Genomic DNA, 25675 nt, shown 5'->3' with positions numbered 1-25675 from the left:
TTACTTAAACTGACCCAACCTTTGGGAGCATTGAATTTCTCACGTTGAGTTTCCTGGTGTCTTGTTGGAAGCGGACTCCGCTTACCTTTTTTCTGGTCTGCATGGTGTCTCCCTGGTGTCCTGGTCAGAATGGGTTGGCTGGGCAGCACAGACCTTTCCGTTTTTCCCCTACAGGATATTCAAAGACGAGGCGGTCCGGAGGGACAGGCGGAGTCTCGGCCTGCGCACTGCACTCCCATCAGGAATAACTTGAGTCCTTTCACCCTTGTTCTTCAGGTAATGGGGCCACCTGCTTGACACATTGTGACGGAACCGACACCAAAGCTGAGGTCCCCTTGATCATGAACTCCATAAAATCCTTTTCTGACCACGCTCAATGTGGAAGGTGAGATCCACGCTGCTCTCATAGGTGAATTGAGATCTTGGAACCGTTGCGTACAGGACGTGGCCGTGGAAGCTGTTAGGGGAACACAGGATGCCACTGCCGTCGTGTCTGCCTCGTTCCCCTGGAACAGAACCTGGCACGACGTGGGCACTGCGTCAGCAGTGGTTGAGTGAATGAGTGGGTGTTGGGCACAGGCAAGGAGTCCGTGCTGGATTTGAGATGGAAGGCTTGACTTTGAACTTGATGTCGCCTCAGGAACGTCGAGTTTGCGATTTTCACGTCGTTTTGCTCTCCCCCGGGTGTGGTAGCTCTTCATGCAGTCATTCCTCCCGCAGTTGCTTGTTAAATGCTTCCTCTCACCTACACCTTGTAGTTTCTAGGGACACAGCAGTGAAGACTAGACAGAAAGCCCGGCCCAAGATGTTTGTATTCCGAAGCCGAGAGACTGTACACAAGATGGGGTGTTGGGTGGTGAGGCGGGGCTGTGGAGAAAACCAGGCCAGGAAGATGTGGGGACCGCTAGGGGGCGAGGCATGTAGTTTTTTTTTCTTGTTCTCTTTTTGTTGTTGAGATAGGGTCTGGCTGTGTCGCCCTGTCTGGAGCGCAGTTGTGTGATCTCAGCTTACTGCAGCCTTGACTTTGCGGACTCAGGTGATTCTCCCACCTCAGCCTCCCAAGTAGCTGGGACCACAGGTGTACACCACCATACCCAGCTAGTTGTTTTTTTTTTTCTGTAGAGATAGGGTTTTGCCAAGTTGCCCAGGCTGGTCTTAAACTCTTGGGCTAAAGTGATCCTCCCAGCTGAGGGGTATAGTTTTAAATTCCAGCAGATTGGTAGTTTCCCCAAGGATTGCTGGATAAGAAGCGGCCTCTAGCGTGGGTGCCCCCACAGCACCTCATCCTCTCTCACTGCAGTAAAGTATCTGCTGCCTCCATTTGACAGAGACCGGCACTGAGGCTCAATGTGCTGGAGCACACAGGAGCTAAGTGGAGGCTGATGACACAGGCCTGCTGTCAAGACCACTGTTCACACACCTGTCCCCTCTCCTTGCTCTGTGTTTGTGTAGACCTGGCAGGCATTGCTCTCATTTTATTTGAAGTCTAAGGCAGCCATTGAGTGAACTATTCCCATCATATACAAAGGCTTAACAATCCTAGGAGTCAAAAAAGGAAAGAGAGAGTTCTCTGGGAGAGATTTGCCAGTCAATACCGATCGATTCTAAATTCTCCCTCTGCGGTCTGTGCCGAGGCTGGGCTGGCTTCATGGACATGTGACCCGTGCAGGCCCAAAATGGTATTTTCATTTTCCTGTCATCTTGGCCCCCGCAGGGGGACATAATCGATGCCATTATGTTGCCACACACTCTGCTTCATGGTTCTCAGAACGTGCCTGTCAGCTCTTCCTGCTCTGTTGTAGAACTGCGATCGCTCAGGGAGTCAGAGGCAAACCTGGTGGCCCAGTGGCAAGCACAGCCGTGGTGGCCACAGCTCTCCTTACTACTACTACTTGGAGTTTATTATGAGGCCCCTTGAGGCTGTGCCCTGTGTTAGGTACATCCAAGGTTCTGGTTCATCCCTTAGGAAGATTTTGTGTCTGAGAAGGCAGCGTGAAGTCTGGCAACACTTTGCCGAGTGTGAATTCGCCCAGTTGACGGGCTGTGGAAAAGGGGGTTAGTAGCTGAGTGTGGGAAACACTGGGTTCAAGAAAGTTAGTTGGATTTTTCAATCGCAGGACTTCTCAAGAGCTTCACTGTGCTAATGCGCAGTGTGACTCCTAAGGAGGGCTGCCAACAGGCAGTTGCCCAATCTTTTTTTTTTTTTTAAATTTGTTTTAGAGCCAGGGTTTCACCCTGTCATCCAGGCTAGTCTCAAACTTCTGGGCTCAAGCAATCCTTCCACCTCTGCCTCCCAAGTAGCTGGGAATAGAGGTGTATGCCAGCACACCTGGCCCCAAACCATTTTTTTTTTTTTTTTTTTTTTTGAGACAGAGTCTGGCTCTGTCGCCCAGGCTGGCATACAGTGATGCAGTCTTGGCTCACTGCAGCCTCTGCCTCCTGGGTTCAAGTGATTCTTCTGCCTCAGCCTCCCGAGTAGCTGGGATTACAGATGCCCACCACCACACCCAACTTACTTATTTATTTTTTCCCCCTGAGATGGAGTCTTGCTCGATTGCCCAGAGCTGGAGTGCAGTGGCGTGATCTCGGCTCACTGCAACCTCTGCCTCCCAGGTTCAAGCAATTCTCCTGCCTCAGCCTCCCAAGTAGCTGGGATTACAGGTGCGCCACCATGCCTGGCTAATTTCTTTTTTTTTTTTTTTGAGATGGAGTCTTACTCTGTAGTCTAAGCTGGAGTGCAGTAGCACGATCTTGACTCACTGCAACCTCTGCCTCCCAGGGTGAAGCAGTTCTCCTGCCTCAGCCTCCCAAGTAGCTGGGACTACAGGCGCATGCCATAATGCCCAGCTAATTTTTTTTTTTGTATTTTAGTAGAGATGCAGTTTTACCTTGTTGCCCAGGCTGGTTGCAAACTCCTGAGCTCAAGCAATCTGCCCGCCTCAGCCTCCCAAAGTGCTGGGATTACAGGCGTGAGCCACTGCCCCCGGCCTAATTTTTGTATTTTTAGTAGAGATGGGGTTTTACCCTGTTGGCCAGGCTGGTCTCGAACTCCTAACCTCAAGTGATCCGCCCACCTCAGCCTCCCAAAGTGCTAGGATTACAGGTGTGAGCCACTGCACCTGTCTTGTGCCTGTGCTCTTCTAGAGCAAAGCTCCCCACTGGTGCATGGAGGCGGCATCACATTTGTGTTCAGATACGGATCCCCTCAGTCATCAGGGCCCCTGGGCAGGGTCCCCAGAAGCTCGCCACTGGCCTTGGCAGTGTGCTGCCGATACTTTCTTTTGCGGTGGCACGAAGATGACCTGAAGCTCTGCTGTAGAGCAAGTGTTCATGGAAACTGAGAATGAAAGTTCAAAGTGAGACCAGCGCACGCACCGGTGTCTTCTTCTGGCCTCTGACCCCTGTCTCATCTCTTTGCCAGGCTGGAAGTGCACCTCGTTGGAGGCTTCAGTGACGACAGGCAGTTGTCACAAAAACTCACTCATCAACTTCTTAGTAAGTTCATTGTTTTTTTTCTTTCCCCCAAATTGGACATAAATATGTACCCATATTTGCTTGGGTTAAAAATCCCAACTGGTACAAAACCTGAGAAGGGCACACCCACTTGGAGCAGCACAGAGAAACAGACTGCCCAGCTTGGAATTTCACAGAAAGACTGAATGCGTGGAGCTCATGTGTAGGGGTAGCAGGGCTGGGGATAAGATTTTCTACTAAAACAGCAGTGAACACATTCCAAAATAGTAAGTGCTCTGAATTGTGTGAAAACAGAGCCACCCTCCCTCCTGGCAAAAATGTCCATTTTAATCTGCAGAAAATTAAAACACTGATGATACCATTTTTTCCCTATTAGCAAATTTTTTTTTTTTTTTTTTTTTTCAGGGGTGGAGTCTTGCTCTGTTGCCCAGGCTGGAGTGCAGTAGCATGATCTCGGCTCACTGCAAGCTCTGCCTCCTGGGTTCAAGCAATTCTCTTGCCTCACTCTCCTGAGTAGCTGGGATCACAGGCGTGCGCCACCACACCCACCTAATTTTTGTATTTTTGGTAGAAATGGGGTTTCACCATGTTGGCCAGGCTGGTCGTGAACTTCTGATCTCTTGATGCACCTGCCTTGGCCTCTCAAAGTGCTGGGATTACAGGTGTGAGTCACCACACTTGGCCTAAATTTGCAAATATTTTCAAAAAAGAAAGAAACAAAAACAACATTGTCGTGTGTTGACTAACCACCAGGCCATGAAGTAAGCTTACTCATATGATGGTACAGCCTGTCTGGGAAGCAATTTGGCATCATGACTGAAGGCCTCACTCTGCCGCCCAGGCTGTAGTGCAGTGGCGCCATCATGGCTCACTGCAGTGTCAACCTACTGGGCTCAAGTGATCCTCCCTCCTCAGCCTCCCAAGTAGCTGTGACTAGGTGCATGCCACCATGCCCAGCTGATTTTTAAATTTTTTGTGGAGACAGGGTCTCGCCATGACTTAACTCTTAAAAAAGGTTCATATCCGGCCGGGCATGGTGGCTCATACCTGTAATCCCAGCACTTTGGGAGGCCAAGGCAGGTGGATCACCTAAGGTCAGGAGTTCAACACCAGCCTGGGCAACATGGTGAAACCCTGTCTCTACTAAAATTACAAAAATTAGGCCGGGTGCAGTGCCTCATGCCTGTAATCCCAGCACTTTGGGAGTTCAAGGCAGGCCGATCACCTGAGGTCAGAAGTTCAAGACCAGCCTGACCAACATGGAAAAACCCCGTCTCTACTAAAAATACAAAATTAGCCGGGAATGGTGGTACATGCCTATAATCCCAACTACTTGGGAGGCTGAGGCAGGAGAATCGCTTGAACCGGGGAGGTGTAGGTTGCGGTGAGCTGAGATGATGCCATTGCACTCCAGCACGGACATCAAGAGCAAAACTCCATCTCAAAAAAAAAAAAAAAAAAAAAAATATCTGGGCATGGTGGCGCACGCCTGTAATCCCAGCTATTCAGGAGGCTGACGCAGGAGAATCACTTGAACCTAGGAGGTGGAGGTTGCAGTGAGCTGAGATCACACCACTGCACTCCAGCCTGGGTGACAGAGCGAGACTTCATCTCAATAAATAAATAAATAGTTCATATCCTTTGACCCAGTAATTCCCCTTGTGGAAATATATGCTAAGAAAATAATCTGAAATGTGCATAGAGATTTGAGCCTGAAGATGAGCGGTAGAACATTACTTATAACAGGAAATGTGATGTTATCAGAATAATAATTATGTAGTTGCTAAAAAATAACACATATAAGGGTGAGAATTACATGGGAAAATACCTGTGCACAAGCAAATCAGGATATAAAATTGTCGGCTGGGCGCGGTGGCTCATTCCTGTAATCCCAGAACTTTGGGCAGCCAAGGCAGGTGGATCACTTGAGGTCAGGAGTTCGAGACCAGCCTGGCCAACATGGTGAAACCCCATCTGTCTCTACTGAAAATACAAAAATTAGCCAGGCATGGTGGCGCACGCCTGTAATTCCAGCTACTCGGGAGGCTGAGGCAGGAAAATCGCTTGAACCTGGGAGGTGGAGATGATGATGAGCAGAGATCGCTCCACTGCACTCTAGCCTGGGTGACAGAGCAAGACTCCATCTCAAAAAATAAAAGATATAAAATTGTCTTTATGGTCAGCTCTGCTGAGCATAGAAAAATATGGAAGAAAATCCACTAATTATTAACAGTGCTAGGATTATGGACATTAAAAACCGACTTCCTTATGTTCTCCTGTATTTTTCAAATCTGTTAGAGTGGCCAGATTTTTGTTTTTGTAATTCTGATAAACAGGAAAACAGTTTACTTAGGAGAAAAGTAAAAATCTTACGAATCCATGGGTCCCCGCAAAACCCTCAGAATGAAGAGAAAAATGGGAAGGCTCAGCCCAGGCTCCTTCGGGCCTGAGGCTGAGAATGTGGCCGTCTCCTGGCAGTCAGGGTTCTGTGGTGTCAGCTCCCTAGCGTCTGGCCCCATAGGCCAGGCTGTGGCAGTGTGGGCGCAGGCTGTAGGGTGGGGCACACTCAGTTGGCTGCCGTCCCTCCCTGTCCTTGGCTTGCTCAGCAGTTTGTTCTGGTAACTAGAGGAACTTTTCTGACATCCGGTCTTAAAATTCTCATCATAGGTGAATTTGACAGGCAAGAAGATGACATTCACTTAGTGACATTATGTGTGACAGGTAAGTTCTGCCATTTGCCCCAAAGCGAAGATGTGGGTCTCAGGACCGTTTTGTCCCCAGTCTTGCAGTGGGCCCAAGCACCGGCACACACTGCTGTCACTGCTTGGCCACCGTCTGTCCCGGCTCTTCCTGTGGTGGGATGGCCTTCCCCTTCCCCTTGCCCTCGTCCACCATCTGCCCGGCCTCAGTTCCAATGCAGCCCCCTTGTCTCCCAGGAAGGAGGGCACTGGATCTCAGAGGAGCTGCCACCCGTGTGGCAGACAGGGTGCACAGAGAAGGTGGGGTGGGAGTGGGGACCGATTCTGCAGCTGCCAGTTTGTTCAGTATAAACCCCCCTGCCTTGGGACAGGGTAGGGAAACAGGGCCACAATCCCTTTCGTTTTCTGGAATTTTCCTCCCTTTCTGCATTGAGGAGCTCCTCCTTTGCCTTTATTATACGAAGTAAAGTGTATCTTCAACATTTTTATTTTGTAGAATTAAATGACCGGGAAGAAAACGAAAACCACTTTCCAATAATATATGGCATTGGTAAGTAGTGTGCATCTTTTGTGGGTTGGAGGCTTGGTCACATGTGCAGTTAAAAGTCTAATTCAGCAAACCAATGACCCCAGTGCTGTCAGGATGGGACAGCCTTGGGTTCAGATCCCAGCTACTCCGAACATCTGCCGTGAGGCCTTGGGCAAGTAGCTTAACTTCTCTAAGCTTTACCTATAAAACTGAGATAACATTCACTTCTTAAGACTTTGAAGAAGCAACGTGGTAGCAAATAGAAAGCACAGGCCATGCCCACCCTTCCCAGGAGCTGGGAGAGTGCCTGGTTTTGTTTCCCTCTCCCCCCAGCACCCCAGGCCCGGCGTGCTTTTCTCCTGCCAGTGCTCTGGGGTAGGAAGGCAGGCACTGGAATCCTTTTATACATCAGGAACTGAGGAAGGTTTTGCTTGAGAACAGAAATCCTCCAAAGTGTAAAACTCTCAGGCTAGAGAAAACCTAGAACCATCCTCCCTGCTTGGCAGCCCCAGGACTCCCACGGAAAAGGCATCATGGAATCGGCTCTATTTCAGAGGGCTTCTGCTGTAGCGGTGATACTTGATTGATTTAGCTGGGTGGTAGGTACACAGTGTTCACTGTTCTATTCTCTGTAACTTCGTGTATGTATAAAATACTAAATTGTGAAGATTCAAACAGAACGATCACAGTTCACCCACCCACCCCTGGCCGTACACTAGTAGGGCTGACCAGAGGTTTTGCTACACGTCCGACTGAAGGAATGGCTGCCTCCCAGGTGGAAAGCAGCTCTTGGTTTAGAACAAAATCTCACCGAGTCCAGCTCGGGCCTCAGCGATTTTCACCAAGATGCTTGGGGTAAAGGTTGCATTTTCCCCCTCCAGGGAGGGGGAAGTCCAGATACTTAGGAGCCATTCTGTTCACTTTCCGGTCTTTCTCTTAGGAGTGGTGGTAGAAATGTAAGACTGTGCAGACTTTCCACTTTGGTCTTTTGTCAATTCAGAGTCATCCTTTTGTCCCTCACAGCTGTCAACATTAAGACTGCAGAGATTTACAGAGCCTCCTTTCAAGATCGGGGTCCGGAGGAGCAGCTGCGTGCTGCGCGAACTTTAGCAGGAGGACCAGTGAGTTTCAAATCATCTTTGTTAAGGGGTTAAAAAAAAAAAAAAAAAAAAAAAGCATCAAATGTCAAGGCCTTAAGTTTTCGGAATCTTAGAAAAGTTTATGCTGTCAGCTTCTTTATAGCTGTAAATTATCAGGGACCAGCACATACATACACCCCTCTCCACACTCACTGTCTCAAAATAGTAATGAACATCTTTAGGTCATCAGCTCCAGTTCTCTGCCTAAAAGGTGTGGGAGGTATGTGTGAACCCCAGCATCCGAATGCAAAGAGAACAAACTTCTGTTACTTCGTAAGAGCTTTTCCTATAAAGTTCTACAAAGAGAGGAGAACTGGGACGCAGGAGAAGTTTCTCCCCTCTGCACTCGGGACTATGCATTCTTTTGGACCGGGTCACTGAAGAGCAATTTGCTGGAACAATTTAATTAACCCAAAATAATGATCAAATTAATTTAAAGTCTGATTCCCTTAGGGTGCTTAATTAAATTATACTGTAATTTTAAAAGTTAGAAAACTGAAAACCCAAGGTTTATATGCCATTTGAGGAATGGGTGAAAGAATTCTTTAAAAATGCTCAAAGTGTGAAAAAACAGAAATCACATTCAGGCCACCCCAAAGAAATCTTCTCGTTTATGAAATGCTGGTGTTTTTCACTGGAAAATGTGTTTGGATTCAGAGCCAACCCTTTTAACATTTTTAGGACTTCTCAAGGAGTGTAACAGGCCTAGTTTAGTTGATATTCAGAACATATTTCAGTGTCAGTTACCAAAGTGAATATTGCTAGGTAAGCTGAGGCTGCCATTGGCAAATTTGGGAATTCAGGGACTGGATCATTTGGCAAATTAGCTTCATCTTTTGATGGGGCAGCAGGTACTGTATGCTTTTAAATTGCAAGGTGATCAGTTGTTTGGGGTATAAATAATGAGGCAGTGAGGAACACAGACTTTAGTCAGACGCGGCTGGGTTTGAGGCCCAGCTCTGAGGCTTACTGGACACATGACCTGGGAAATGGGCCCCGTTTCTCTGAGCCTCAAGTTTTCACCCCAAATGGGAAAAAACACCCTCGTCCTGTGGGACTGCTGTTGGCACTCAACAGTCATGTGTGTGCCCCACAGTGTGCAGCACATTGTCCCCATAAATACAACCAATGTTGTCAAGCAACAAGTCTAGATTTTTGGTTTAGGAAAAAAGGCATCAGTATCATTAGAGGGGATGGGAAAGAGCAAAAGTGGCTTTATCTGTAAAGGCTTCCTGGAATTATTGACTTGTAATTGCATAGGTGCTAGGCGAGAGAGAGATAAAAGTCATGAGGATGTTTCAGACAGGATGGTCGTTGGGAGCATGAAGGTGTGAATCAAGCCAAACTGTTTATCTTTTCATTTGGCCAGATGGTAGGGGACACACAGGAGTGTCACAGGAGTGAGGATCGTCAGGAGCATCACCAGCTGACTCAGGGGTGAAGATAAATTCTCTTGACCATCATATTCGTCATTCTCTTCACTGTCAGCACTGAGGCCTTTTTCGAGTGCTTTCTGAACCTTCTCATAGTTAAAGTGGTGAATTTTATTGAAAACACTTGTTTTAAAATTTGTCTGTTTTATCTAAAAATTTGGTTGTGTCTAAATGATTACCTTGTAAGCCCTTGTGGGAGCCAGTGTGGTATAATAGAGGTCAGAAACAGGAGTCAGGGACCCCAGGTTTTGGCACCTCATTGTCATTTATTAGCTCCATGACCGTAGGCAAGTCGCTTAACCTTTCTGCATCTTAGTTTCCTCACCTCCAAAATGTTAGGCCAGAATCAGACGTTTTTATGCTATACATTTTTTTTTTTTGAGACAGGGTTTTACTCTGTTCCAGGCTGGAGTGCAGTGGCACAATCATAGCTTACTGTAGCCTCAAACTCCCAGGCTCAAGCGATCCTCCTACCTCTGCCTCCCAAGTAGCTAGGACTACAGGTGTGCACCACCACACCCAGCTAATTTATTTCTCACTGTGTTGCCCAGGCTGATCTGAAACTCCTGGCCTCAAGTGATTCTTCTGCCTTGGCCTCCCAAAGAATTTTATTTTTCTTTTCAATGACACTTTAAAAAAAAAATTTTTTTTAATTTTTTAAAATTATACTTTAAGTTTTAGGGTGCGTGTGCACAACGTGCAGGTTTGTTACATATGTATACATGTGCCATGTTGGTGTGCTGCACCCATTAACTCTTCATTTAACATTAGGTATATCTCCTAATGCTATCCCTCCTCCCTCCCCCCACCCCACAACAAGCACCAGTGTATGATGTTCCCCTTCCTGTGTCCATGTATTCTCATTCTTCAATTCCCACCTATGAGTGAGAACATGCGGTGTTTGGTTTTTTGTCCTTGAGATAGTCTGCTGAGAATGATGGTTTCAAGCTTCATCCATGTCCCTACAAAGGACATGAACTCATCATTTTTTATGGCTGCATAGTATTCCATGGTGTATATGTGCCGCATTTTCTTAATCCGGTCTATCATTGATGGACATTTGGGTTGGTTCCAAGTCTTTGCTATTGTGAATAGTGCCACAATAAACATACGTGTGCATGTGTCTTTATAGCAGCATGATTTATAATCCTTTGGGTATATACCCAGTAATGGGATGGCTGGATCAAATGGTATTTCTAGTTCTAGATCCCTGAGGAATCGCCACACTGACTTCCACAATGGTTGAACTAGTTTAGAGTCCCGCCAACAGTGTAAAAGTGTTCCTATTTCTCCACATCCTCTCCAGCACCTGTTGTTTCCTGACTTTTTAATGATGGCCATTCTAACTGGTGTGAGATGGTATCTCATTGTGGTTTTGATTTGCATTTCTCTGATGGCCAGTGCTGATGAGCATTTTTTCATGTGTCTTTTGGCTGCATAAATGTCTTCTTTTGAGAAGTGTCTGTTCATATCCTTCACCCACTTTTTGATGGGGTTGTTTGTTTTTTTCTTGTAAATTTGTTTGAGTTCATTGTAGATTCTGGATATTAGCCCTTTGTCAGATGAGTAGACTGCAAAAATTTTTTCCCATTCTGTAGGTTGCCTGTTCACTCTGATGGTAGTTTCTTTTGCTGTGCAGAAGCTCTTTAGTTTAATTAGATCCCATTTGTCAATTTTGGCTTTTGTTGCCGTTGCTTTTGGTGTTTTAGACATGAAGTCCTTGCCCATGCCTATGTCCTGAGTGGTATTGGCTAGGTTTTCTTCTAGGGTTTTTATGGTTTTAGGTCTAACATTTAAGTCTTTAATCCATCTTGAATTAATTTTTGTATAAGATGTAAGGAAGGGATCCAGTTTCAGCTTTCTACATATGGCTAGCCAGTTTTCCCAGCACCATTTATTAAATAGGGAATCCTTTCCCCATTGCTTGTTTTTGTCAGGTTTGTCAAAGATCAGATAGTTGTAGATATTCGGCATTATTTCTGAGGGCTCTATTCTGTTCCATTGGTCTATATCTCTGTATTGGTACCAGTACCACGCTGTTTTGGTGACTGTAGCCTTGTAGTATAGTTTGAAGTCAGGTAGCATGATGCCTCCAGCTTTGTTTTTTTGGCTTAGGAGTGACTTGGCAATGCGGGCTCTTTTTTGGTTCCATATGAACTTTAAAGTAGTTTTTTCCAATTCTGTGAAGAAAGTCATTGGTAGCTTGATGGGGATGGCATTGAATCTATAAATTACCTTGGGCAGTGTGGCCGTTTTCACGATATTGATTCTTCCTACCCATGAGCATGGAATGTTCTTCCATTTGTTTGTATCTTCTTTTATTTCATTGAGCAGTGGTTTGCAGTTCTCCTTGAAGAGGTCCCTCACATCCCTTGTAAGTTGGATTCCTAGGTATTTTATTCTCTTTGAAGCAATTGTGAATGGGAGTTCACTCATGATTTGGCTCTCTGTTTGTCTGTTATTGGTGTATAAGAATGCTTGTGATTTTTGCACATTGATTCTGTATCCTGAGACTTTGCTGAAGTTACCTATCAGTTTAAGGAGATTTTGGGCTGAGACAATGGGGTTTTCTAGATATACAATCATGTCATCTGCAAACAGGGACAATTTGACTTCCTCTTTTCCTAACTGAATACCCTTTATTTCCTTCTCCTGCCTCATTGCCCTGGCCAGAACTTCCAACACTGTGTTGAATAGGAGTGGTGAGAGAGGGCATCCCTGTCTTGTGCCAGTTTTCAAAGGGAATGCTTCCAGTTTTTGCCCATTCAGTATGATATTGGCTGTGGGTTTGTCATAGATAGCTTTTATTATTTTGAGATACGTCCCATCAATACCCAATTTATTGAGAGTTTTTAGCATGAAGGGTTGTTGAATTTTGTCAAAGGCCTTTCTGCATCTATTGAGATAATCATGTGGTTTTTGTCGTTGGTTCTGTTTATATACTGGATTAGATTTATTGATTTGTGTATGTTGAACCAGCCTTGCATCCCAGGGATGAAGCCCACTTGATCATGGTGGATAAGCTTTTTGATGTGCTGCTGGATTCGGTTTGCCAGTATTTTATTGAGGATTTTTGCATCGATGTTCATCAGGGATATTGGCCTAAAATTCTCTTTTGTTGTTGTGTCTCTGCCAGGCTTTGGTATCAGGATAATGCTGGCCTCATGAAATGAGTTAGGAAGGATTCCCTCTTTTTCTATTGATTGGAATAGTTTCAGAAGGAATGGTACCAGCTCCTCCTTTTACCTCTGGTAGAATTCGGCTGTGAATCCATCTGGTCCCGGACTTTTTTTGGTTGGTAAGCTGTTAATTATTGCCTCAATTTCAGAGCCTGTTATTGGTCTATTCAGAGATGCAACTTCTTCCTGGTTTAGTCTTGGGAGGGTGTATGTGTCGAGGAATTTATCCATTTCTTGTAGATTTTCTAGTTTATTTGTGTAGAGGTGTTTATAGTATTCCGTGATGGTAGTTTGTATTTCTGTGGGATCGGTGGTGACATCCCCTTTATCATTCAATGAAACTTTTTACAAATAAAAACTTTACTCAAAACCCTGTTATACAAGACAGAGCTGATCTGCTAGGGAGTTAGAAGCCCCAACTGCTTACCTAACCCTTCCTTCTCAGAGTCCTCCCAGGGACCTTAAGGCTCAGGAGAACACAGTTGGAAAATCCCTGGACTAGATCCCTTAGGTCCCTTCTAGAATGTAACAATTTCTGAATCTTATATTGATAAATGGAGTGGAATTTCTTAAAAACAATTTTGAGGAGGCAATGCAGTTTTAAATACGTACGTATTGTATGCCATGCCGTAGGATATTGCTAGATACAGTGAGCAATAGGAAAAGGTAAACACAGCTCTTCCTTTAAGCAGCACACTTAGAAGAGTAAGAGGGGAACAAAAGAGCTATAACTTATATATGATATTATATGTATTATATGTAATATAATATATAATAGATAATTTATTGTTATAACACAACTCATGCTACATAGAGATTGAAGTCAACAAGAATTTTCTCCCTAAAAATAACTACAGAGATTAAGAATAGAGAAAGGAAAATGAATGTGTATGTTTTAATTCTGCAAAAAGTTTGGGCACAGTGGCTCAGCCTGTAATCCCAGCAGAAGGATAACTTGAGCTCAGGAGTTCGAGACCAGCCTGTGCAGCATAATGAGACCTCGTATCTACAAAACAATTTTGAAAATTAGCCAGGCATGGCGGCGAGCACTTGTATTCCCAGGTACTCAGGAGGCTGAGGTGGGAGGATCACTTGATCCCTGGGGTCAAGGCTGCAGTGAGCCACGATCAAACCACTGTACCCCAGCCTATGTAACAGAGCGACTGTCTCAAAAATAATATTTGTCAAAATAGCATGTCTTTGTATCACTGCCACATTGCTTGTCTGAAGCGAAGCTGACTCACTTTGTTATCAGAAGTGATCTCACCAAAGACCAAGTTGTCCAGTTGCCTTGGAGTGTAGGTCGTGCGTTGCCGGTACCCTGGGGCTGTGTACAGTGGCCAGGCTGAGGGGACCTTGTGGTTACCCCCATGGGACTTGTAACTTGTCAGGTGGGAAGGTGGCACCAAGTGAAGAAGGGTAGGGTCCTTGGTTTTGGCCTCACGTGGTTCTTCCCAGAATGAATGGTGAAAAAAGAATAATTCTGCAGAAAAATTTAAGTTCTATTTTGTTTACTTTTTGGATGGGAGATAGGTATACACATGGCACTAAAATTCAAAAGGAACTTAAGGAGGCCAGGCACAGTGGCTCACACCTGCAATCCCAGCACTTTGGGAAGCCGGGGCGGGCAGATCACTTGAGGTCAAGAGTTCGAGACTAGCATGGCCAACATGGTGAAACCCCCCGTCTCTACTAAAAATACAAAAATTAGCTGGGCATGGTGGTGTGTGCCTGTAATCCCAGCTACTTGGGAGGCTGAGGCAAGAGAATCACTTGAACCCAGGAGGCAGAGGTTGCAGTGAGCAAGGTCATGCCATTGCACTCTAGCCTGGGCAACAGAGTGAGACTCCATCTCAAAAAATAAAAATCAAAACAGCGGCTTCCTCTGGGAAGTGGGGCTGGAAGACTTTTACTTTTTCTGTTATACTTTTGTACTATTGCAAATTTTAAAATCATGTATTTTAAAGTAAATCCAGAAGAAATTATGCACTTAATTTTTCTGGGTGAATTGTGTTATAGAGGTAATAGAGGATTATTAAAATTTCTTTCTTTTTTTTTTGTTTCCCAGATAGCAGACCCCATGTTAGCTGAAATGGGGAAAAACTTGAAGGAGGCCATGAAGATGCTGGAGGACAGTCAGAGGTGAGTAGGACAGAGGTGACCCTGTTCAACGAGTTCAGCCTGCTGTGAAGCCAGTGGCTTCAGTTTCCTTCTGTTAAAGGTGCCTCTTGGCTTCGCAGTGTCACACACAGCTTCGGCTCACTTGAAAATTGGTATTTGTCTTGGGTAAAAGGTGCCTTGTAATTAAAGGATTTTGAAATTGAGAGGAAAGACTTATACTATTTAATTCTGTCTATTAAGAGTTTCATTTACTTAATATATTGATTTGACTCTATAAATACTTATTATATATTCAGGTCATATAGAGCACCAAGTAAACAAGAAGTGGGTGGAACCTTTTTGTCGCATATTCTTGTCTTTTCCAGAAACTCAAACGATACCTGAAACTGGAGGCAGGGAGATGTGATAAATGTGTTTGAAATCCTGCCTCAGTCACTGGGAGGTTATAGGCAAGATGGTCATGTTTGCATGTTCAGGAGTTAGAAATTTGGTATGATGAAACAAATGAACAGCTTTTTCTTTTGTTTAAATTAGAAGAACAGAAGAGGAAAATGGAAAGGAGCTCATATCCAGAGATATTCCAGGCCCACTCCAGGGCAGGTAGGTGGCAATGAGGATCCATACCTTTAGTTAAGGTGTAAATTTTTGTTTGTTTGTTTCTGAGACGGAGTCGTGCTCTGTTGCCCAGGATGGGGTGCAGTGGTGCAATCTGGGCTCACTGCAACCTCCGCCTCCCGGGTTCAAGCAGTTCTTTCTCGTGCCTCAGCCTCCCGAGTAGCTGGGATTACAAGCGTGCACCATCATATCTGGCTAATTTTTGTATTTTCAGTAGAGATGGGATTTTGCCATGTTGGCCACAGGCTGGTTTCTAACTTCTGACCTTGACCTCAGGTGATCTGCCCACCTCGGCCTCCCAAAGTGCTTGGATTACAGGTGTGAGCCACTGTGCCCGGCCTACATTTTTCTTAAACCGGTGTCTTATCATCATTGATTTATGGTTTTAGTTTGAATGAACACATAGCAAATTTAAATAGACTTATGTGCAGTATAACATTAGAAAACTGAAGTGCCGTTGGCTGGTTGGTGATATTGCTACACCTACTGGCTTCTCTCCCTCTCCCATTTGGAATTTAATAGAGGCTGAGTACAGTGGGTCACACCTGTAATCCCAGCACTTTGGGAGACCAAGGAGGGAGGATCACTTGAGCCCAGGAGTTCAAGGTTATGGCGATCTGTGATTGTACCACTGCACTCCAGCCTGAGTGATAGAGACACTCTCTAATTTTGAGACAGAGTCTCGCTCTGTCGCCAGGCTGGAGTGCCGTGGCGTGATCTCGGCTCACGGCAACCTCTGCCTCCCGGGTTCAAGCGATTCTCCTGCCTCAGCCTCCCGAGTGGCTGGGATTACAGGCACCCACCACCATGCCTAGCTAATTTTTGTCTTTTTAGTAGAGACGGGGTTTCACCCTGTTGCTCAGGCTGGTCTCCAACTCCTGACGTCAGATGATCCACCTACTTCAGCTTCCCAAATTGCTGGGATTATAGGCATGAGTCATGGTGCCCGGCCCCTTATTTTATTTATTTATTTTTTTGAGTTTTTCTCTGTCACCCAGACTGGATTATAGTGGCACGATCTCAGCTCACTGAAACCTTCGCCTCCTGGGTTCAAGCAATTCTCTGTCTCAGCCTCCTGAGTAGCTGGAATTACAGGTGTCCGCCACTACGCTGGCTAATTTTGCATTTTTAGTAGAGACGGGGTTTCACCATCTTGGCCAGGCTGGTCTTGAACTCCTGACCTCATAATCCACCCGCCTCGGCCTCTCAAAGTGCTGTGATTACAGGCATGAGCCACTGTGTCCGACCCCTTACGTTTTTTAAAAGCAACCTTATTGAAATAGAATTCACATAACATACAACTTCCCCATTTAAGGCATACAATTCAATGGCTTTTAGTATATTCACAAATCCTTTCTTTTTGTGTATATGTACCACATTTTCTTTGTCCATTCATCTGTTGATGAATACTTAGGTTGATTTTGTATTTTGGCTGTTTTGAATAGTGCTGCAATAAACATAGAAGTGCAGATGTGTCTTTGATATACTGAGTTTCTTTCTTGTGGGCATATACCCAGCAGTGTGATTGCCGAATTATACGGTACTTCTATTTTTAGCTTATTGAGGACCCTCCATGCAGTTTTCCATAGTGGATAAACTATTTTACATTCCCACCGGCCGGGCACGGTGGCTCACGCCGGTAATCCCAGCTCTTTGGGAGGCTGAGGAGGGAGGATAACGAGGTCAAGAGATCAAAAACATCCTGGCCAAAATGGTGAAACCCCATCTCTACTAAAAACACAAAAAATAGCTGGGCGTGGTGGCAAACGCCTGTAGTCCCAGCTACTCGGGAGACTGAGGCAGGAGAATGCTGGAACCCAGGAGGCGGAGGTTGCAGTGAGCCCCTCCCGGGAGGTTGCAGTGAGATCCGCGCCCTTGCACTACTCCAGCCTGGGCGACAGAGAGAGAGACTCTGTCTCAAAACAAACAAACAAAAAACATTCCCACCAAGAGTGTTTGAGTGCTCCTGTTTATCTGTGTCCTTGTCAGCATTTGTTGTTTTCTGACTTTCTGATAGTCGCCATTTTAATTGAGGTTAGATGAAATTTTACTGTGGTTTTGATGTGCATTTCTGTGATGATTAGTGATGTTAAACAAGTTTGCATATACCTGTTAGCCACTTGTATGTCTTCTGTTGGAAAATAGCCATTGAGATCTTTTGCCTTTTTTTTTTTTTTTTGCCAATGCTGTCGTTTATTTCGCGGAGTCGGGGTGTGGGGGTTAGTGGGGTGTGGTGGCCGTGGTGGGGGCACTGCTGCCTCAGTTTGTCAGTACATTAATCACGGCAGCGGGACCCCAGCCTTTGCAGCCTCGCCCCCGCGCCCTGCGCAGCCAGGACGGCCCGCCCCTCGGCGCAGGTGCTGGAGGGAGCCAGGGTGCTGCTCGCGGAGGTCACCGCGGGACGCGCGTCGACGGCTGCTGGGCAGGTTATTGCGTGAGCGCGGTGGGGGCAGCGGGAAGCCGGCGGGCCAAGTATTGCGCTTAGAATAACAATCCTCATCAGAGGCTACCTAGGGGGCAGGGGGCGGGCGGGGCTCCACAGCTGGCTCCTCTCTGCCACTGGGTCGCTCTGTCCCTATTTTACAGCTGGGGAAACTGAGGCACGGAGGTGAAGGGAGCCCCCTCGCACGCGAGGCCGCCGCCGGGGGCAGGGGCGATGGGGGTGGGTGCAGGGCGAGGAGGGGGGACGGCCGGGGCTCGGAGGGGGCCGCTCCACAGTGTGAGCCACTGTGCCCAGACTGTTGTTTATTACGTATAAGTTTTTAATTAATTTTGATTTGATTTTTATATATGGTGAAGCATAGGGGTCTAGTTTTATTCTTCACACATAGATATATCTCATTTTCCCAGCACCACTTATTGAAGACACCATCTGTTTCCCCACGGTATGTTTTTGGGGCCTCGGCGCAAAATGAGCTGGCTGTAAATGCATGGATTTATTTCTGGGTTCTCTGTTGTGTTCCACTGGGCCATGAAATCCTTCCTTTCCAATATTATAAAGTTACCATTTTCCCGTTTCCCTCCTGTCACCCTTGCTGTGTTTGGGCCAAGCAGGGCAGGCAGGACCCAGAACTTGATGTGGACAGGTGAGGCCAGAGCCTCTCTAGGCTGCTCAAGAAATCTGCGCTGAGGTCCTTGGTCTGCAGGGAGAACCAAATCCCCATCGATGACCCCCAGAAAAACACTGTTAGGTAAACCACAGTGTGAAACAGCTTGAGAAATAGAATCTGTGTGATATCCAACATTTACTCACACTCATGATTGCGCGACTGGGATACCTAAGCAGGAGGAGCCAGAAGAGCACCCTCTTCATCTGCATGTACAGGTCCCCTTTAGGTCACCTAGGGCATGTGGCTGGAAGCAGGGGCTTCTGGGATAGGGGCAGGCTATGGTCGGGGGCAGTGGGGGTGGTGGTCCCTGGGCAGTGGGGGTGGTGGTGTTAGTGAAAGGTCTGAGGCAGGGCAGAGATCAGGAGGAACGGCATTCCAGCGATTCAGAGACAGGCCAGTAGGTCGGCAGACACAGGAGCAGGTGGCCCAGGACTCAGAGGAGCAGCTGGAGTTGGAGGAGAAGGGCCCTGTTTTCCTCCAGTCTTCTTCTGTTTGGGTGCTGCATTAGCACCCCACTGCACCCCCAACCCCTGTCCCTCCCCTTCCCTCACTCCCTGAGTCTTAGAACCCATTCCTTCATCACCAGCATACACCTTCTTTTTTCTTTTTCTTTTTTTTCTTTTTTGAGACGGAGTCTCACTCTTGTCGCCCAGGCTGCAATGGAGTGGCACGATCTCAGCTCACTGCAACTCCCACCTCCCAGGTTCAAGCAATTCTCCCTGCCTCAGCCTCCCAAGTAGCTGGGATTACGTGTGCACACCACCACACCTGGCTAATTTTTGTACTTCTAGTAGAGATGGGGTTTCGCCATGTTGGCCAGGCTGGTCTCGAACTCCTGACCTTAGGTGATCTGCCCGCCTCGGCCTCCCAAAGCGCTGGGATTACAGGCGTGAGCCACAGTACCCAGCCGCAGCATGCACCTTTTTAAGGACAGTTCCTTTCTGGATCTTTCCTAAGGTTCTGATTTCTAATCCTTCCTAACCGGGTTCACTGCCCACCCCCCCCCCCTCCGTCCACCCATTCTGCCTCACTTTCTCCTTTCCTGATTCCCACAATTTCCAACAATCAGTCTTGGCCTCAGATTCCTGCCCTTCAGCTTCCAGTGTTCCTTGGGTCCTCTCTCTCCCCTGATCCTCTCTGATTAGGGGTGGGGGGTGTGAGCTGCAATGAAACCCAGCCTTTATTGGAGTCCTAGGGCTGGATTCTGCATTGTGCTCCGTTGTGTCATTGCACCTTCTCGTTTCTGCTCTTTCTGCCCTGCTGCTTCCTCTTCATACTCTAAGCCCGGCCAGCGCATGTTGACCCCACCGGAGCACCGCTCCTTCCCACCTGCTGCTTCTCCATCTCCATCTCTCCATCTTCTGTTCCTAGCCTTTCCTGGCACGGGGGCCCTATTTATGAGCTCTTGCCTTTTTCTGGGGCACCGTCCTGCCCCTTCTTGTCACCCCAGGCAGTGGCCCTGGGCTCCTCCTCCGGCTGCTGCGGGCCTGGGCCGCCCAGGTCAGCGTGGCCAGGCCGACAGATAGCGCAGTTCACGTCCCGGGGCCGCGGCGGCAGGTGCAGTGTGAGCGGCGCCCCCTGTAGGCTGGTGTGGGCGCTGCCTGGAGGCTGCCGCGGCGCCGCCTGGAGGCTGGTGAGGGCGCCGCCTGGAGGTTGCCCTGGCGCTCGTTGGTGCCCAGCGCCCCGCCCGGGGCTTCCTGGCTGCCTGGCTGCTGCCCCCTCCCAGGGCCGCGGGGCCGGGCTCCACTTGGTGGCGCCTTGTCGCGAGTAGCCTTCGCTGCTCCGAGAAGTCGGCGGCGCAGCAGCTGACGCTCACCTCGCCGCAGGTCGCCATATTCTCCACGGAGGCTGGCTGGGCTGTCGCCTCAGGCCACCCACCCTGCTCCGGCCGCCGCCGCCTCTCCATTCCCGCAGCCAGAGGAGGCGAGGGAGCGACCTCCAGGCCCTGGGCGGCCGCCGCTTCCCTAGCAGCCGGCGGGACGATGGAGAAAGAGGCCAGGAAGCGGAAGGTCCCCACTGGCCAAAGGGTCGCCTGGGGCTGCGCCCCATGGTTCCTGCCCACGAGCAGCTGCCGGGACCCTCCCTGCCAAGTTGCTCCCCGAAGAGCTCTAAGGTTCTCAGGCCTGCAGGGAGTGACAGTTTCCCCCTGACTGTAATGTAAGGCTGCAAACTCGAAGCCAGGCATTTTCTGCATTTTCTTAAATAGGATGTTTCAGTCAAAGCCTTGATAATATAACCAATCTTTCTGATTATAGCCTGCTTATAAAGAGAACATGTGTACATGAAAGTAAGAATATTCATGAATAGTTTCCAAACTTTGGAAGGATCAAGTAGGGAGGAAAAACAAACGCTTCCACCCATCTTTGTTCACAAAAGTGTGCTTTACCAAATCGGTGTAAATTCTAGATAACTTCTGAGAAAAACATTTCTTCAATCTAGAAAACAAAACAGGCCGGGCGTGGCGGCTCACGCCTGCAATCCCAGCACTTTGGGCGGCCCAGTCGGGGGGTGATCACCTGAAATCAGGAGTTGGAGACCAGCCTGGCCAACATGGTGAAACCCGGTCTCCACTACAAATACAAAAACTAGCTGGGCGTGGTGGCGGGCGCCGGTAATCCCAGCTACTCGGGGGGCTGAGGCAGGAGAATGGCTTGAACTCAGGAGGCGGAGGTTGCAGTGAGCGGAAATCCCACCACAGCACTCCAGCCTGGGTGACAGAGTGAGACTCCGTCTGAAAAAAAAAGAAAAGAATGAATCAAGAATCAACAATCAACAATGTTTTAAATACGAGTTATAAAAACATTATCAATAGATTTTTTTGTTTTGCTTGATCTCGCTTAGCAGTTTTTTGAACCATTGTTTTCTTATTAGAAGCCACTAGAAATTGGTTTTTAGTTCATTGGTTTTTATTTTTTTTTATTTCTGAGACAGAGTCTCAGTCTGTCGCCCAGGCTGGAGTGCAGTGACACAATTTTGGTTCACTGCAACCTCTGTCTCCCAGGTTCAAGCGATTCTCATGCCTCAGCCTCCCGAGTAACTGGGATTACAGACATGCACCACCATGCCTGGCTAATTTTTGTACTTTTAGTAAGACGGGCTGGCCAGGCTGGTCTGGAACTCCTGACTGCAAGTGATCCGCCCGCCTTGGCTTCCCAAAGTGCTGAGATTTCAGGCGTGAGCCACTGCGCCTGGCCCATTGATTTTTAAAAAAATATTTAGTTTTAATGTATTGAGGGGGCATAAGTGCGAGTTTCTCACATGGCTGTAGTGGTGAAGCCTGGGTAGTTCATTGATCTGGGTTATCAGAAAACCGTGTTGAAGAGGATTTGTTAGAGTTTTCTCCATGCAAAGCAAATTTGGGGGCCGGGCGCGGTGGCTCACGGCTGTAATCCCAGCGCTTTGGGAGGCTGAGGTGGGTGGATCACGAGGTCAGGAGTTGGAGACCAGCCTGGCCAACATGGTAAAACCCCGTCTCTACCACCGGCAGTTAGCTGGGCGTGGTGGCGGGCGACTGTAGTCCCAGCTACTTGGGAGGCTGAAGCAGGAGAATCGCTTGAACCCAGAAGGCAGAGGTTGCAGAGAGCCAAGATGGCACCACTGCACTCCAGCTTAGGCGACAGAGCCAGACTGTGTCTCAAAAACAGGAAAGAAAACAAAAGAAAATTTGGACTATTGCCAATTACAAATATTTTTAGAGAAGAATTCAAAACAGTAACTGTGGATGATGAAAACAATAGTTATGATAAAAGTCTGATGAAACTTTCCAGTTCACAAGGAAATTTAATTACTTATCTTTTTTTTTTTTTTTTTTTTTTTGAGACGGAGTCTCACTCTGTCACCCAGGCTGGAGTGCAGTGACGTGATCTCCGCTCACTGCATGCTCCACCTCCTAGGGTCACGCCATTCTCCTGACTCAGCCTCTCAGCCTCCCAAGTAGCTGGGACTACAGGTGCCCGCCACCATGCCCGGCTAATTTTTTTTTGTATTTGTAGTAGAGACGAGGTTTCACCGTGTTAGCCAGGATGATCTCGATTTCCTGACCTCATGATCCACCCGCCTCGGCCTCCCAAAGTGCTGGGATTACAGGTGTGAGCCACTGTGTCCAGCCAATTACTTATCTTACGGGCAGCATTTTAAGACAGTAATCAGAATTATGACTGACAGCATCACATCAGGACCACCAGTGTTTTATAAATTTCATGTAATCTTCAGAAATAATTAATAACTTTTTTTTTTTTTTTAAAGATAGATTCTAGCTCTGTCACCCAGGCTGGAGTGCAGTGGCGCGATCTCGGCTCACTGCAACCTCCGCCTCCTGGGTTCAAGCAATTATCCTATCTCAGCCTCCGAGTTGCGGAGACTACAGGTATGTGCTACCACGCCTGGCTAATTTTTGTATTTTTCGTGGAGACAGGGTTTCACCCTATTGGTCAGGCTGGTCTCGAATTCCTGACCTCAGGTGATCCACCTGCCTTGGTCTCCCAAAGTGCTGGGATTATAGGCATGAGTGATGGTGCCCAGCCATTCATAACATGTTTATGCAAACATAACTTTAGCAAATATTTAACATATATTTAGCATAATATTGCTAAAGCTAAACTTCAGCAAATATTTAGCATAATAATCAAAATTAAAAATCATAACATATTAAATTTGTATAAATGTATGTAATTTTTGGAACATGTTTATCAACAACATACCCATAAATATAACTGAGATGAGATCTAATGTCACCTCACTTGACAATGCCCTCCCATGCAGTATCACCACATTTGACGATGCCCACCCATATAATCTACCAAATAAATCGAATCACTTAATACCTCTACAAGATGAGAGATACATTCTTTAGACTCCCCAAGGGACCTAGCTGAAAAATCCCAAAGTTAATTTTAAGCCAAAAAGACTTGATTTAGGATTTTGACACTGGAGAAACCCATCAAAGATGTCAAGTTTGAAAACACTTGATCAAAACAGAATCACAGGTCACTATTAAAAGAATATTCATGCCAGGTGCGGTGGCTCACGCCTGTAATCCCAGCACTTTGGAAGGCCGCAGCTGGCGGATCAAGAGGTCGGGAGATCGAGACCATCCCGGCTAACACAGTGAAACCCTGTCTCTACTAAAAATACAAAAAAATTAGCCGGGCGTGGTGGCGGGCGCCTGTAGTCCCAGCTACTCGGGAGGTTGAGGCAGGAGAATGGCATGAACCCGGGAGGCGGAGCTTCCAGTGATCCGAGATCCCACCACTGCAGTCTGGCCTGGGCGAAAGAGCGAGACTGCATCTCAAAAAAATTAAAAAAAGGGTATTCATTTAACCAGAGACTTCCAAAGCAATATGGAAAGTTACATAAATATAAAAACCTTAACCCTTTTAAAGCTCCGTTTTGCTAAGTAATCAAAAGGGGTACTTGAATTGAATCAGACACAGGAAGAGTGTGTACAATGTTATGAGTGTAGACAAATGATTACTTTGGTCATATCTCCATTTGCCACCTGATTACACATGAGAATGGCATCTTTGCTCACCAGAAAGCCAGTATTATAGGAGGTGTAGGAGGCCTTCTTGGACTTGAGACAAGAACATTGTTGTGTAGAAATTGCATTGGCTGTGTTAAAATTATTCTCCATGGGCTGGAGAACACATAACATGTCCTTTAGAATGAGATGGGCATTAATTGGATGCAAGGTCTCCACACTTAGTAGCTGTGTGACATTGGACAAAGTGCTTCATCATTCTGAGACTCAGTTTTTAAGGGAGAAACAGCTAACTACCTTGGAAGCTTGCTAGCAGGTTTAAGTGAAATAATGTGTGGGAATGACTGCACTGTGACTAACATGTAGTGACAGCTTAATTAATGTTAACCCTTATCATTATCGTATAAGAATGTGAGTTACATAAGAGAGGAACCCCGTGAGTTTGTTCTCTGCTATATCCCCAAGACCATGAATCATGGCTGGCATGTAACAGGCATTTAATAATATTTGTTCAACAAGAATTTGGCAGTCTTGGAGGGCAGAAAGGAGGTGGGGAAGATTTTTAAATAACATTTTTTAAAAGTCACATTGTCCTATAATACCAATTTTTCATGCATATTTAGGAAATTGCGGGTTTTTTCCTAAAATATGTGGACATTTGGGAAATAGGATGCAAAATTTGCAGAAATGTTTCTGACACAGTTAGATGTTTCCAAGAGATTTTGTGCTGGGGAGACTGCTTGCTACAAGCTCCCAAAGCTCTGGGAGGACATAGTATTCATGCATCCTCAGCAGAGGCGGTGAGGCAAGAAGCTCTGGGGAGCACCCCAGCCTTGGACTTTAGCATAGTGTGTTAGGTCTTTACAGTTTGGGCCCAGGGCACAGAGAAGTCACAGGTCTCTGGCTTCCTGTGACTTTTACCTTCTTTTCCGAGGGAAAATGTGGCCCTCCAAAGCAAGAAACTTGAGGGCATGGTCACCCCAACCCTGGCATCTGCCCAGAGCCTGAGAAGGAAGGAACAATGATCCTCCAGCTACCTCACAGGGCTGGCACAGGTGGCCACTGCCCTGGGATCACTCAGCTGTGTCGGGCAGTCTGAACCCCGTCTGCGGGGATGTGAGGAGGAAACCTCCAGGCCGGAACTACCCAGTCTTGGACCTATGGTGGAGACAGAGCATAGCTGGCGATCATGTGTACTTACACTCTAGGGTCACCAGGTGGCACTGTGGCCTCATCTGTGGCTCTGAAAATGAAGATTTGGAAGGAGATCATCACAGCTAATGTTTAACCCGCCCCTCCTATGTGCCAAATCATTCACCCCTGGCAACAACCGAATGAGCTAAGCATTCTTATTCTATATATTTTATGGAGAAGGAAATGCAGACATAAAGAGGTGAATTATCTTACCCAGATCACACAGCTAATAAGTGTTGGAGGCAGAATAGAATCTAAACAGTGTAGAATCTAAACAGAATAGAATCTAAACATGCATTGGTTCGACAAGTGTTTATTGAGCACCTGCCATGGACAAGGCCTTGTGTGATTAAATAGGGTTATAATTAATAATATAAAAATGATGAATCACTAACACTTTTTAGACTTAACATTTTCTTTTTATGTAGGTTTCAGGCACAAAACTGTATATCCAATAATAGTGAAATGGATCCCACTAATTATGACAGAAATGATGATACATTTCAATGACTTGGATGTTTTCTAGGTATGATCTCGTGAAACCTTGAGAGAAACTGAATGACAAATGAAACTTTATTGTTCCTGTTTCACACAGAAGAAAACTGAGGTTAAAAGGGGGAAAGTAATTTTGCATGCCATGAAGTAGAAATTCAAAGTACAGGAAGTCGAACTTGGTTCTGTCCTTTTCCGAAGCCCCCATGCT

At 46.7% G+C, this 25675-nt stretch overlaps 1 protein-coding gene across 6 annotated transcripts in view; it reads left to right on the top strand.

The window, feature by feature from the left end:
- Positions 1-25675, top strand: part of LOC100449883 (protein N-terminal asparagine amidohydrolase) — a 34570-nt gene that overhangs the window by 7963 nt on the left and 932 nt on the right. The window contains exons 3-10 of one of the 6 annotated variants that reach the window (XR_010137822.1): positions 277-385; positions 3422-3495; positions 6142-6195; positions 6670-6723; positions 7726-7823; positions 14522-14595; positions 15109-15174; positions 25499-25579. Coding sequence is in view for 2 of the 6 variants with exons in the window: in XM_063717600.1 (XP_063573670.1) it covers positions 342-385; positions 3422-3495; positions 6142-6195; positions 6670-6723; positions 7726-7823; positions 14522-14595; positions 15109-15174 (464 nt within the window). In the remaining 4 variants the exon portion in view is untranslated. Of the gene's footprint in view, positions 1-174; positions 386-3421; positions 3496-6141; positions 6196-6669; positions 6724-7725; positions 7824-9210; positions 9279-12410; positions 12573-14521; positions 14596-15108; positions 15175-25498; positions 25580-25675 lie in introns of those variants that run through there. The other 5 variants (XR_008514416.1, XR_008514415.1, XR_008514414.1 and 2 more) reach the window with 5 other exon arrangements.

Source organism: Pongo abelii, chromosome 18, assembly GCF_028885655.2.
Source record: "Pongo abelii isolate AG06213 chromosome 18, NHGRI_mPonAbe1-v2.0_pri, whole genome shotgun sequence".
Classification (NCBI taxonomy): domain Eukaryota; kingdom Metazoa; phylum Chordata; class Mammalia; order Primates; family Hominidae; genus Pongo; species Pongo abelii.
The sequence above is the reverse complement of the archived record's forward strand: the minus strand, read 5'-3'. Positions and strand labels throughout refer to the sequence as shown.